The following is a 14,334-nucleotide window of genomic DNA, read 5'->3' on the forward strand; positions in this document are numbered from 1 at the left end:
TCTCTATCCTTTTCCCACTTGTTCATCCTCTCTTTACAGCTGTGGACTGTTTCCATCTGGCTGCCATTCTATCTCTTCCCTCTTGCTTCTCTCCATCCCTCTCTCTCCCTCCCTCCCTCCCTCTCTCTCTCTCTCTCTCCCTCTCTCTATTTGCTCCTGTCATCCCTCAGACCCAGGCTTCTGCTTAGCAGGAGACTGTCAGCCCTGACAACCCCATCAGTCTGCTGGCCAGCGCTACACGCCGCAGCACGCTACAGAGCCCAACAGACGCGCCCCGCACTCATAAAAGTGTCAGCGGCTTCTCCACTCCTCTCCTGCTCTAGCCAATGGGACTGGGACTGTCTCACACACACCCAAGTGGCAATCTCACACACACACACACACACACACACACACACACACACACACACACACACACAAACACACACACACACACACACACACACACACACATACACATACTACACACACACACACACACACACACACACACACAGTACTCATTTCCTACACAACAGACACCCCATCATGGCCACTCTTTCCCTGATGAAGATACATGGGGATCTGTGTTTATCACTCAGTTCAGCCCCTAGAACAAGCAGCATGTGGAGGTGGAGGGAGGGGTGCGGTTCATCAGGGGCGGTTGTGGGGGAGCCTCGTCAGGAGAGGGGGTTGAGTGGGCTCAGCTGGGGGGGACTGAGAGCAACAGTGGCTCTGTTCATCCATAGCAGCCCTCCATCTCTGACTCTCACCTAACCTGGATCTGCTTCTGGTCAGGTCTAGATTTGGTGTGGCTCTGGTTCCTAATCTGGCATGAATCTGGCTACGCTCTGGCTCCTGATCTGGCAAAATAAAAAAATCTGGCTGCGCTGTGATTGTGAAATGGCACAAATCTGGCTGCGCTGTGATTGTGAAATGGCACAAATCTGGCTGTGCTGTGATGGTGAAATGGCACAAATCTGGCTGCGCTGTGATGGTGAAATGGCACAAATCTGGCTGCGCTGTGGTTCCTCTGGTTCTGATCAGGCATGGATCTGCGTCGCCACACGGCCAGAGAGGTCTCATGTCTCAGTCAGCGGTTACCCAGAGAGCGGCGCACGCTGGAGTGGATCACGGTTCCGGGCCATATCGGAACTAGACCCATTCCAGAACCAGGTGTGACCATCTGCACTGAGGAGCTAAGTGGAGGTCTTTGAGGAGTGTGTGAGTTTCTGTCCTGACTGTCCCGTGTGTGTGTGTGTGTGTGTGGCAGGGTGTGGTGACAGACGCGTCTCCGCAGACGGTGGCGCCCTCGTCGCAGGAGGTGGGGGGGCAGCAGCAGCAGATCCAGGTGGAGACGACCGGTGAACACGTCCCCGCTTACTCCTACCAGTCCAAGTGAGCTCACGTAATAACAAGGACACTCTTGCTCTTGCTCTTTCTCTACTCTACTCTACAACCGCCTCTCTGTCTGTCGCTCTGTCTCTCTGTCTGTCTCTCTGTCTGTCTGTCTGTCTGTCTGTCTGTCTGTCTGTCTGTCTGTCGTAACAACCCTGACTTATCCTCTTCCTGTCTCAAATTGTCATGTGATAGTGATCTCCTACTCTCTCCCTTTCTCTGCCTCGGCCATTCATGACTTCTCTCTGTCTGAATGCCAGCTTAAGTACAAAGCAATATCATGCAAGATCAGCCTATCACCAACAGCCTAACTCACTCAATGTTTGTATTTGTCTGTTTGTTCGTTTCTCTCTCCGTCTGAATCTCTGTCCGAATGCAAGATGTATTATTGTGTATTGGCACGGACCATCTACATCTGTGCTGCCAAAGCACGCAGAACAGTCCAAGCTACCCTGGAATCATCTTGTCAAGCAAAAATATACCAGTGAATGCTGTATAAATAATATTTTATGTGTCTCTGCTTCTTTGTCCCTCTTTCTCTCTCTCTCTCTGTCTCCATCACTCTCTCCATCTCTCTCTGTCTCTCTTGTTCTTTCTATTCGTCTCAGATAGCGATGGGACAGGGAGAATGTACCTGTGACAGCATTGCCTTGAGTCAGTGGGAAAGGTGGAAGAGGTGGCCACACTGAGAAAGAGGAGAGAAAAACTGACAGATTGCTTCCAGATCGCCCGGGCACCAAAAAAAAAAGACAAAAAAACGAAAAAAAAAAGTAAAAAAAAAAAAAGAAAGAAACTAGGGAAAAAATGTAAAAAGAGAGATACTTTTATCACATCCTACCTGGCCTGAGCACAGAGGCGGAGGGAGGTTGGAAGCTCCGCTGGGCGCCATGGCAACGGTTGATAAGGTATCATTTGGTAACTTGCCAGCTGGGATGAGTTGAGGCTTGAATTCTTTCTCCAAGAAATTCCTCAAAAAGAAAAAAAGTATAAAATGTCAAAAAATATATATATAAAAATATTGAAAAAACAAAGGTGAGCGCACAGGTAGGGGAGATGAGGTTTATTTTTTGGAGTAGATAAGGAAGAGAGTTTGAGAACTGCAGATTGTCTTCCTCAGATATTAAGCTACCGTTTCTTTTTCACTCTTTCTTTCTTTTTTATTTCCTCCTGTTCAAATTTTAGTTTTATAGAAATCCTCAATAACGTTGTGTTTTTTCTTGAATCTTTATTGCCTTAATTTTAAGGACGTCAGAGACATTGCGTCCTGTGTCTCGTTTGAAAACAGAAGAGAGGTTTTATCGGTTCCTTGGATCATTCGATGGTACAAGGTGCTAAAAAAAAAAAGTCTAGCTAGAGAGATAAACCTATCAAATAAGCTGTACAGATTTCATAGACATGAGCTTTTCATTTCTTCATTTGAAGAAAAACAAACATTTGGGGTCATTACTGTGTGAGAGGAATCTGCATTGTGAAGAGAAGATACAAAATGTTGTGGAACAGGAATAGCGGAAGATGAAGCTTTGAGATTTTTAACACAGATGTTAAAGAAAAAACACACGTGCTGCGTTTTAGTAAATGCAGTTTCTTGCAAATGCTGAACCTGTTTTTTTATTACCATGGTTATAATTTTACATGGCAAAAAAAGAAATTGCTGTCGATGACTTTAGTGCTTTTTATCTGCAACCTTTGACCTTTTTTATGAGCTTTAAGATGTTTTTAGCCCGCTTTGCTTGTCCCACTGCGAAAAAAAAAATCAAAAAAGGAAGAGGAAAAAAAAAAAAACAAGACATTAAAAAAACCCAGAAGAAAAAAAAAAATACTTGCAATGATAAAACTTCGTAGATTCAGTAGGAGCTTATGGTCTAACACCAATCAGTGCAAAAAGCAATAGAAGAAATTGTTGACAATTTCTGTAGTCTTTTCCTAGTTGTGGATTACATGCAGCCAGAGGGATGGCCATTTTTATACCAAAGATGAAGAGACACTCTGAAACAGAGGAATTTTTGGTGTTTTTTCTTTTCTTTTCTTTTTTCTTTTTTTCAATTTTGATTTTTTTTTTTTCCTGTTGATGTCGGTGTTGATGTTGTTGATTGTTGATATTGATTGTTGTTGTAGCTGTTGTCATTGTTGTTTTTAATTTGACCTCGATGGCCGGCCCAGTTCCTTCCTTCTTTCTTTCTTTCTCGATTTTTCTTCTGTCTTTCTCTTTTCTCGTTTCTTCATTCTGAATGGTTGAAGCTACCCTCCAATGTAGTTTGAAGCGCCACAAAAAGTCTCTAAGATCTGAACATAGTTTTAATCAAGGTAACCCACAGATGATTCCACATTAGCTATTCTAAACAGGTGACCAGGCACAACTGTCCACTACAGCAACGGAAATCGCTTTATCATCATAATTACAAAGCATTGCTATTGGATACGCATTTGGGCCCATGTTTTTAGTTTGTGTCGACTGAGAGATCTATAACCTTTTGGGGGGAGGGGGAGGGCTTGATCTCATATCATTGTCTCTTTCATTTTGTAAACAAAATTCATTTCAGAGACAAAATTGTCTAGTTTATTTTTGAAGTCCAGACTGAAATATCTTGCCCAGCTACCTGAGACAATGAGGGTAACCTAAAGACTGGCCATTAGTGTGTGTGAGTCTTTAGTCAACATGCAGTCAAGCTGTTCTTCATCACAAACACTGGCTGGGGAGCGTATCAAGTAGTCCAACAATATGCTATTGTAAAAGGGAGTCGGTAGGATGTGATCTTGTGTTGGAATAAAGTGCAGAGCCAATGTGACTTGGAAAATAGGAAATAGAAAGCCTAGGGGAATTCACAGACAAGCACACAAGTCCTTCTTTTAACCAGGCGTGTGTGCTGGCACAAGCTCCTCCACAGCATACTGCCAGCGTTTCTCCACGACTGAGCACATAAACGGCTTTATTTCACTGGCACACACACACACACACAAACTAACACACACTCACACACACACAGACCATGCCCATGTAAGCTTGTGGATGACTTCATTCCAGAGAATTGTTTCAGTTTAAGGGTCTGTTGGGCACTGGGCATGCACTGCTCATTAAAAGCTTGCGTGTCTGGGGGTGGCACACTCACTCATGGGGCACGGTCCCCTGTACCAGCATAGCCCATCGACTATCTCTTTGTGTCTCGCCCAGAGTTTCAGCAGCATGACCAAATTAGCTTCTCAGTCCTCTGTGTTTAGTTTTACTTCCCTTATTGCATCGGATGGTGTTATGACCAGCATGCCACTTTTAGCCCCAGTGTAAAATGAGGCCACATAGCCTCTATTTGACCCCTCTCTTTGTTTTGAGTCACCACTCCAACTCTGAACCGTTGCCCTGGGAACCATCTTGTGTCACACGAGACTGTTTGCGTGCTCCTGCCATGACAGATTGGTTTGATTTCACTCGAGCTCATTGCTGGATTCCATGCCCCCAGAGCTGCATCATGGGAAGAAAATGGCATACAACTAAAAAACGAGAGCAAGTTGACCCCCCCCCCGGGATGCCATGTGTTATTGTGTCGTCCGCAACAATCAGAGTGTATTCTGAGTGCCTTTTACAAAGCTTCCATGTGATTCCAATATCTCTGAGATACACGAGAGAAAAAAAAAAAGCACATTTCAGAGCAGTCTGCAAAGGGTGAGCCCTTGGCAGTCAGAGGTTGCATGTATCGAATGCCACAAACGTACAATCTCTTCTAAGGTGCTAAGAGGGAAGCTGTCATGGGCCTTCACCTGCTTTGTGTCACTGCATGCATTCAAGCTGTGCAAACCTCTTCTGATCATTTGACTGCCATCTGATTTCCAAGCCTGCCTGTACATTGTGCTCACATGCAGTGATATTTCATGGAAAAGGCAACAACAGTACACCTTGTCACTTTGCTGTGTTGTAAGGCGCACATGCGAAACAAAGTGGAGGTTGCGTCTCGTGTTCACTTTCACTAAATGACTTCAGTGTTTCTTGTCCTCCTGGGGAGTCTTTTACACGTTTGGTGCTAATGTCAAAGCCTTTTGAGCACGAACAGGAACCATGTGTTCTCTATAAAGAACCATTCGAAGCGCCACAAGGAAGTAACTCTCCTACAGAGATATGTCGAAAATCATTTTTTTAGTCTTTGAGAGTGTCTAAGGGGAATGATGAGGAATGATCGTTTTCGCCCATTGCATTTTCTGTTGCTGAGTGCTTTGATAACAGTTGAAAGTCGGGATGTTTTGACAGCGTGAGGTAGTACAAGGCATCTTCCTTGACAGACAGACATGTTGCACCAACTGGCCCTACAAAGTCCCGCCGAAAGACAGAGACAGTTTTTGGAAGAGCCGTAAAAAATGTTGTGAAGCTCACAGTTTGAAGCACATTTTAAGCATCTGTTCAAAGGCAGTCGGCCTAAACTGCTATATATGATCTGACGTCGTAAAATTCCAGATTTGTACGGAATGTGGTGGTGCGTCCAATGTTTAAGCTATATTTATCATAAAGACGATAGAGGAAGTGTACGTTTTTCGGAATGTTTAGATATGAAATCAAAGCCCATCGACTGCCTCGCTCACTTCAAACACATTTGGGTAGGGGGGTGTTCTGATTCTGGCTTTGAAAGGGAGATAAGAGGAAGCCATATTTGGTACTGACACCCGAGCCGTTTGACTGAGCAAAAAAGCTAGCGGAAAATTAAGTGACAGTCAGACAGCTCATCTTTCAGTTTCGTCCTACAGCTGCGTGTGACTTTCTCTATTCTTTCTCTCTCACCTGTTTGTGTGTTGTGTGCTGTTAAATGCAGTATTATTTTCTAACTCAAAGCCTCACTTATCTTGTCCATATGTTGATCTGGTCACTAGCAAGTCTGTTGCTCACAAAATGAGATTGTTTGTGTGTGCGTGTGTGTCTTTTGAGTGGTGTAATTTTTCTTTGCAATTAATTTTTCTTTTTCTCCTGACACGTTTCATAGCTGCTATAAAACAATCTCTCTCTGATCCCAGGTTGGATTGTGGATCCACGGGGCGTTTGTCTTGTGATGGCCTATTGAACGATTACTTACTGCATGGCTCTCCACTCTAACCTGTGAGTTGACGCTGTATTGTGCACCTACAGCCCCCGCCTCCCTCATCTCCATTCGTTTGTAGTCTCTGGGCCTCATGTAGCCAGTGAAGTCAATGAAGCAGTCTTTAAAGAGGGTCAAGTGCAGATAGGGAGCATGGGAAGAAGTGTGCTCCCACAAAAGAGGGTGAAAACTGGGACTTTTCCCCCTCCTGTTTCATCACCGAGGCAGGAGGCAAGGCTCTGTCTGCAGCCCCACGCTAGAGTCAGGGGGGAACGGGGTCCCACATTTGGTTTCGTTTTAGAGGGCCGTGTCCCAGAGCATTACCCCTGGAGACTTTTCATTTGCCCAAAGAGTAATGACACGGTGGAAATAACAAAGAGAAATTGTCCCTGAGATCAAACGCACCGGAGCGACACATGGTCCAAATCACTCAGTGGGATCGTAGTGGCTTAAGAAAATGGCCCCAAATGTTGGATTTAGGTATTTCTCCCTGGAACTTTTGCCCTCATGGTTAAGACAAACAATGTGACTTTCTGCACATTGTCTACCATATCGCAGCAGTGAAGAAAAGCCCCTGTTCCCAGAGCAGTAGGTCCCCATAACGCACGCATACAAACACACACTTACACACAGTCAGAATGGGAACAAAGTGTTGTTTATGACTTGCTGTGTACCCACCGAGTCTAAAATGTTCCGGAGGGAGGCACAAAAGGAGCCATATAGCATATAACATGCTTTAGGAGACAGCTGCTGTGTGATGCACTGCAGCTGAATGTTTTCATGCGGGTAGAGGATGATAAAGGGATCTTTCTTCAAACTTTTGGTGCACCTTTCGCACATAGATCAGCGCAAAGTCATGAGTGGATCTGTGGCCACTGTTGACAGGCAGGAGCACAGGTGGAACAGCAGTATGAAGAGAGAGAGTGGGGGGGGAGAGAGAGAGAGAGAGATGAGGTGGAGAGGGAGAGAGAGAGACAGAAAGGCAGAGAGATGAGATGTAGAGGGAGAGAGAGGGAGAGAGAGAGGCAGAGAGATGAGTTGTAGAGGGAGAGAGAGAGGCAGAGAGATGAGGTGTAGAGGGAGAGAGAGAGAGAGAGGGAGAGAGAGAGGCAGAGAGATGAGATGTAGAGGGAGAGAGAGAGGCAGAGAGATGTCTGGCTGTGACCAGCTGGCCTCCTCCGCACTCTGTTTGAGAAAGACGTTGACTAATGAGGTGACCTCCGTTGCCATGAATGCTAATGCACACAGACACACACACACACAGAGAGACACACACACACACACACACACACACACACACACACACACAAACTTGCTTTCAGTCATACATACACACACTCACAGATCTGCACACTCACAACTTGCAGCCTTTTCTCTGGACTCAAAAGCGCATATGCTTTTTCTAACTTTTTTGACACGCACACATCAAACACTCGCCTGCTGGATTTAAATACCCCTCCCCATTCTGTCACCGCGATACAGCTCACATATACAACTGCACTCAAAAACTCATACACACACACACACACACACACACACACACACACACACACACACACACACGTCAAGCCCACTTAGAGCTGCTGCTACATCCCTGACACGTTTTTCCTGCAATACCTCGCCCCTGGCCTTGAAGTAACATTCTAAACATCAGTCACTGTCACAGCTCAAAAGAAAGTGTGTTTACACACTCGCACTTCTCTTTCTTTCTCTCTCTCCCTCTCTTTCTCTCTGTCCCTTTCTCTATCTCTCTCCTCCTTGTCGTTTGTCCTATACTGTCTCCCTTAGATTTTAGGTTGACTGCATCTCTGCAGGATTGGCCAGGCGCTGAGTATTGTGCCCTTGCCTCTCACCCCGTCTCTCTCTCTCTCTCCTTCTATCTTCTCTCTCTCTCTCTCTCTCTCTCTCTCTCTCTAACTCTCTGTCTGTCTCTCTCTCTCCCCTTCTCTCTTTCTCTCTCTCTGTCTGTCTCTCTCTTTCTCTCTCTGTCTGTCCTCACTCCATCATACTCTGCATGTGGTGTCCTTCACAGCTCAGAGTCGCCATCTGTAGCAGCTCAGGGTTTACGCTCTCGCGGCTCCAGCGCATCTCACTTTTTTTTGACGCCCCCGCGCCCGCCCCCGCGCCCTCGCCCTCACCAGAGGCTGCCGCCCGCACGTCTGGGGTGATTTGGGCAGTACGCCAGCTCTACCTGCCTGCGCTTCTGGGGGAATGTGTAGGCCAGCTCTGCCTGCCCCTCAGTGTCGATGCGTATGATTGGCCAGCTCTATCTGCACTTCAGTGTTGATGTGTATGATAGGCCAGCTCCATTACAGTGTCCATCACAAAATGAGCATAAGACACAGGAAATGCAGTGCACCCCCGCAGCCCTGGCCACCAATTTGCTTGGTTGTTGTTGTAATGTTGTTGAGTTGCTGTGATGTTTGACAGACAGGTCAGTTGGTTGGGTAGGTTGACTGCAGGTGCCACGCTGTTGGAATATACCCTATGCACATCGCAGTATCACAGCCTATGAGCGCGGCTCATTACACGCCATTTGCCCATTGTGAGCATCGATATTACATGAAGGCATGTCTGAAGACTGGTGCTTCTGATTTAGCAACCGGAGGGGGGGGGGCTTTTTGACCAACAAATGAATGTGGAATCGACCGAACAGTTTTGGAGGGTTTGGAGAGTTCATTGCCGTCCATGTCTCTCTACCGTGGATATAAAAATGTGCATAAAAATTGACCTCCAACACCATGGAAAGGTGGGTTCCACAGGCTAATCAATGTACTGGTTCTCCTTTTGATGTTGCATATCAATTTGACACACTTCAAAACACTCACGGCTCTCCCTGCCCCCTTTCACCTGTGGTTCTTAGGTACACACCAACACACATGTACACACTCACACACTAACTACACACACATTAAAGACTTGTAAACGGAGGAAAATATTTTAAATGAGAGGAAAAAAAGTCACATCCAGTCAATAAAGTTTGAGCTAAAGACCGGACCTAGAATACACTAGCCATGAGATTAGACACTGAGAAAGAGGCATATTTATTGGGACAGATTCATGACAGAGCATTTTCTTTTTCATTAACAATGCTAGTTTTTCATAGTTTCTGTTGACGCTTGATCTTTTTTTTTTCTTTCATTGTTTCTGTATTTTTGGGGTTGTTTGTTGACCTGTTTTTCTGTGCGGTGGAGGACAAGGCCAGGCGTCACTTGTGTCACACATTTGGTGATCGGTGGTGAGACGTTTCTGTACATCTGTGGACGATAGGATCAACTTTGGTTTTATTATGTTGTTGTTTTTTTTTTTTCTCTGATGAAGCTTTCAATAAAAAAATATGAAAAAAACACAAAACCGCAGCGTTACGCCTTTCATCTGTCTTCTTAACAACCCCTCCTATACATGAAATGTTCACAGCATATTGGACCATTTATTTCACAGCATTCCTTGCCTGGATCCAATGTCCTCGTGTCCCGTCATATTACTCTGACGTATTTCTTTTTATCAGACTGGCCATTTTTACATATGATGAAAAAAAACCCACATGTGTTTGTAGATTTCTGCTTGGTTAAACCCATTTTAGCTCTGGCTCACCACACAAAATAATCCTCCAGTCGGTTTAGCTGAGTGTCTTTCAAAACAGATAACATCCCTCCTTCTCTCGACCTCCATCATTAGCCAACACGTCTCGCAGCTCAGTCCTCCATGAGTACACCTTGGCACTCTTAAAGTAGAGAGAGTGGTTCTGAGCGATTAGGTCCCATTATAGTGCTCGTCTCAGGCGAGACATTCGTCGTGTGATCTAACCTTCAGCTGACACGCCCGGCAGTAATCAGGGGCCCCCTCGGAGACGGGAGCTAATATCCCTAAATGAGATTTCACAGCGGAGGACTCTCGGCCATAACACTCACAGACTTGACTGGGCAGAGAGAGAGAGAGAGAGAGAGCTGACGAAAGAGAGAAGAAAAGACAGGAAGATTAAGTGTGAGAGATGAAATATTAGCCAGATAGAGAGTGCAGATGAGAGAGAAAGATAGTACGGTTCGAGTCAAGAGGAGGACAGAGAGAGAGAGAGAAAAAGACAAAAGAAAACTTTAAGAAAAAAGGTTGACGAAGACAGACATAAGAAAAAAGATGAAAGAGTAAAAGAGAGATAAAGAAAGAGGGATAGAGGAGAGGAGAGGACAGAGTCTTAAGTTCTCCAGACCCAGACAGCAGAATGTGAGCGCCTGACGGCGGCGTGCCGTGGCTTCGTGCCGCACTGTGCCGGGGAATCGATGGCGGACAATCAGCCTCCTTTCACTCCCATTTAGGCCAATCGATGGATGGATGTCCCCGTCACCTTCCGGAGCGTGAGCTGCCACCGCCGGGGCCATCATCAGCGGTGCGCTACAGCCGGGGCGGGGGGCTGCTGCCACCATCGTCACCACCAGTGGCCTGTGCAGTCATTTACACTGCAGCGGATCTAAGATGTGCCAACAGCCTCCACGCCTGTCAGAGCTCTGACTTCTTAATGAGGAGGAGAAGACACGTGTGTGTGTGTGTGTGTGTGTGGTGTGCATGAAAGATAGAGAGAGAGAGAGAGAAGGAGAAAGGGGGAGAGATATACAGGAGGAAGGGAGGAGGTAAAAGGGAGAAGTTACTTCTAAATAGGATGCTGCCACCTTCTGGCCAGTTGTATGTACACGCAACACCAAAGGTGGAGATTTGCCCTGTCACACTGGCAGACAGTCAGTAAGAAACAGACACACATGCACATAGGCAAACAGCAAGACTTCTGGACATGTATTGAATGTTATGTGTTAGTGAGTCAGTTACTTTCCCCTGCATGCAACTGACTCACAAAGAAATAAATCCCTTCCAGACAGCTGATTCACCGCTGCCGGTAAACAACAGGAAATCGGCACAGAGGATCACTCTGTCACCGTGCCTGTCAGATAACGCAGCCGTCCATCTCCCACAAACACTTCCACTTCACCGGCGCGCCATGGCTCATTTTTATGTTTTTTTTTTCCCCATGCTGCTGGAGGATAATCTTATCTGCATTGGGCATCCGGATGCTCGGCCAGCCGGCTGGTAAGATTGGAGGGGAGCTGTTCCAGGTGAGCACCACTAGAGGGCAGCAGACCTGCATAGATGGGATCAGGCTCATGTCTGCCTCAGTAGAGCTCACTGGGCCACCTCCACACCACTCCAGATGTGCTGCACTTTACATTTGAATGGGTTCATTTAGCAGATGCCTTTTATCCAAAGCAATTGAGAGCACTGATAGATATTTTCAGTAACAGCCTATATGTGTGCTCCCTGGGAATCGAATACATGGTCTTGGTGTTGTTATCACCTTGTTCTTCCACAGGAACTGTGCTGAAATGCAGGCAGTGGAGGAGTATCTTATCTCTGACTCGCTTCTTGCTGTTGATGTGCAATGCGGTCAGTGAATAATCCCACCACTAATCTTTAAGGGGGCGCGATGGTTGTGGGGTCATATCAGGTCCATTTCCACAGACCCAAAGTGAAGGGAGCAGAACAAAGCTCTCTCAGAATGGAGTCCAAATGAGCCAAATCACAGACAAGAAGCAACCAAGAGAGGTCACCCAATCCTGTGTTCCCAGAGTTCTGTGGGCTGTGCATGGGGTGCACGTACACAGAAGGTGACCATACAGTTTTTAGTGAATCTCTGCTCAGCACCTTGATCTACCGGTTGAGTTGCAGGAGATGAAATGACTCCTAGAAGAATAAGTTAAATCTTTATGAATTTAAAGTGACTTCAGTTCTCAGCCCTGCCTCTGGGTCCCCTGAACTCTGCATGTTGTCTGCCTTTGAACTCTACATGTTGTCGACCACCCCTGCTCTGCGTACCTGACTGAACTCATTAGTAACACTCTTCATTAAAGATGCTGCGACTCGGTTGTTGATATTTGAGCTCAACAGCCAATCATATGACCCCCCCCCCCCCCCCCTCCCCTCCTTCCATGCTCCTGAAGCATCGTGTCGGCGTGCTATCGCTCAGTCCAAGCCACTATGTTTGTTTCCCATTTACAGAGCCATTTACCTGACTGAACTCATCAGGGCGCTTTCCATTAGCTGAACACACCTGACATTTCTAATCAAGAGCGTTGTAATTACACAGACTTGAATCAGTGGTGTTTGGAGGGGTGCCAGTATCAGCAATAAAGGGCCTGTCTGGCCTGGCTAAAGGGGCCAGATCACAGAAACAGAACAAGACTAAGGTTATGTTCAGACTGTTGGTCAAAATCCAATTCATGCACATAACCAGTTGGAATCCGATCATATATGTAGCAAGTCCTCACTGCCAAAAATCACATAAAATCTGATTTTTTACAAATCCATTTCAAACTAAATTCATATGTGGTTTGAAATACTATATAAATCACATTTTTGGAAATGGGTTTAGGTCTGACCGCTCTAATCGGATTTAAAGCGCCTGTGACTTTCGACGCGGCGGAAAATTCCGGTGTAGCCTACATCACACGTACAGGAAGCACGCTAGTTTGGGTGATGGACGGAGAGCTGCAGGCGAGTCGCCCTTGTCAGTCTTTCACGCTGCCTAATTACTTTTATTAATCCTGCGGCGCTGCTACGTAATGTCACATTGTCATATTTTAAATTAGCAAGTTAATATCATTTCCCTCCATGTTGGTCTTTTTAATGTCTACATTACTTCCAGGCGCAATGTTGTTACCATAGCAACCAATGTAGATAAGACCGAAAATGAGGATTGCCGGCCGGACAGATCGGATCTGATCACTTGCACTCTGCTAAACAGGAACTAGAATAACACACACACACACACACACACACACATACACTAAACACTCACTCACTCACACTTATATGCGCACACACTATACCCCCCCACACACACACACACTAAAATACACACACACACACACTACACTCCCCCATACACACACGCATCCTCCAGTGTATGCCTCTCACCTTCAATAGCCTGACGAGGAAGCTCTCAATTAGGCTCATTACAAATGGAAATCCACTTAGCCTAGCTTTTGTTAGGCTGCCAACTAGCATTGCAGCACTCTCTCCTCACAGCCCCCAAACCATGGCCATCACTCCTTATTGAGGAACCGCATGGAGATTGACACACACACACACACACACAAACACACACACACACACACACACACACACGCACACACACACACACACACACAGAGCACCACATACACACACACTTACAGATAAGCATGCGTACACACATGCACACACATCACACACTCACCACACACATCTCAATCCAATTAATGAAGGCAGTTCCTGTGCCGTGGGGGGTGGAAATGATGATCATGGCTCTTCATTGCATAATGCAGACTTGTGTAGATGAACAAACAGGAATGAATCATAGGCTTAACAATGCAGCCAGCCCTCCGCCCCCCAGTCTATTGTTCTCATCAAGTGAGAGGTCTGTGTCCAAGTGTGTGTGTGTGTGTGTGTGTGTGTGTGTGTGTGTGTGTGTGTGTGTGTGTGTGTGTGTGTGTGTGTGTGTGGCATGTATGGATGTGTAGGTCTCCGTGTGCACATGCAAGTCATTCATATTAAATATGTCAGTGCAATGAATCTGTGCACGCAGTGTATATACATACTGTGTATGTTCTGATAAATGATGTACATCCCAATTTATTTACCATATGTGTGTGTGTGTGGGTGTGTGTGTGCGTGTGTGTGGGTATGTGTGTATGTGGGTATGTGTGTGAGTGTGTGTGTGTGTGTGTGTGTGTGTGAGTGTGTGTAAGTAAGAGACAGAGAATGGAAAGTCTACTGAGCCTGATTGATAAACAAGGTGTGAATCAGCAAACTCCCCTGGGCACCATCCACTTAATGAGCACAAGACCAGGAGACACGCCGCGTAAATAACCAACACTGCCAG

General features: G+C 46.1%; 1 protein-coding gene across 9 annotated transcripts in view; it reads left to right on the forward strand.

Moving 5' to 3' along the window:
• The window catches only part of LOC105903656 (RNA-binding motif, single-stranded-interacting protein 3), a 252,401-nt gene extending 246,423 nt beyond the window's left edge, over positions 1-5,978 (forward strand). For 3 of the 9 annotated variants that reach the window (XM_031586374.2, XM_031586381.2, XM_042710637.1), the window contains 3 exons: positions 1,027-1,155; positions 1,253-1,377; positions 1,990-5,978. In XM_031586374.2, the coding sequence (XP_031442234.2) occupies positions 1,027-1,155; positions 1,253-1,377; positions 1,990-2,017 (282 nt within the window). In that variant the 3' untranslated portion in view covers positions 2,018-5,978. Of the gene's footprint in view, positions 1-1,026; positions 1,156-1,252; positions 1,388-1,985 lie in introns of all 9 variants that reach the window. The other 6 variants (XM_031586380.2, XM_031586383.2, XM_031586379.2 and 3 more) reach the window with 4 other exon arrangements.
• The last annotated feature ends 8,356 nt before the right edge of the window (positions 5,979-14,334 follow it).

Source organism: Clupea harengus, chromosome 19 (assembly GCF_900700415.2).
Source record: "Clupea harengus chromosome 19, Ch_v2.0.2, whole genome shotgun sequence".
NCBI lineage: Eukaryota > Metazoa > Chordata > Actinopteri > Clupeiformes > Clupeidae > Clupea > Clupea harengus.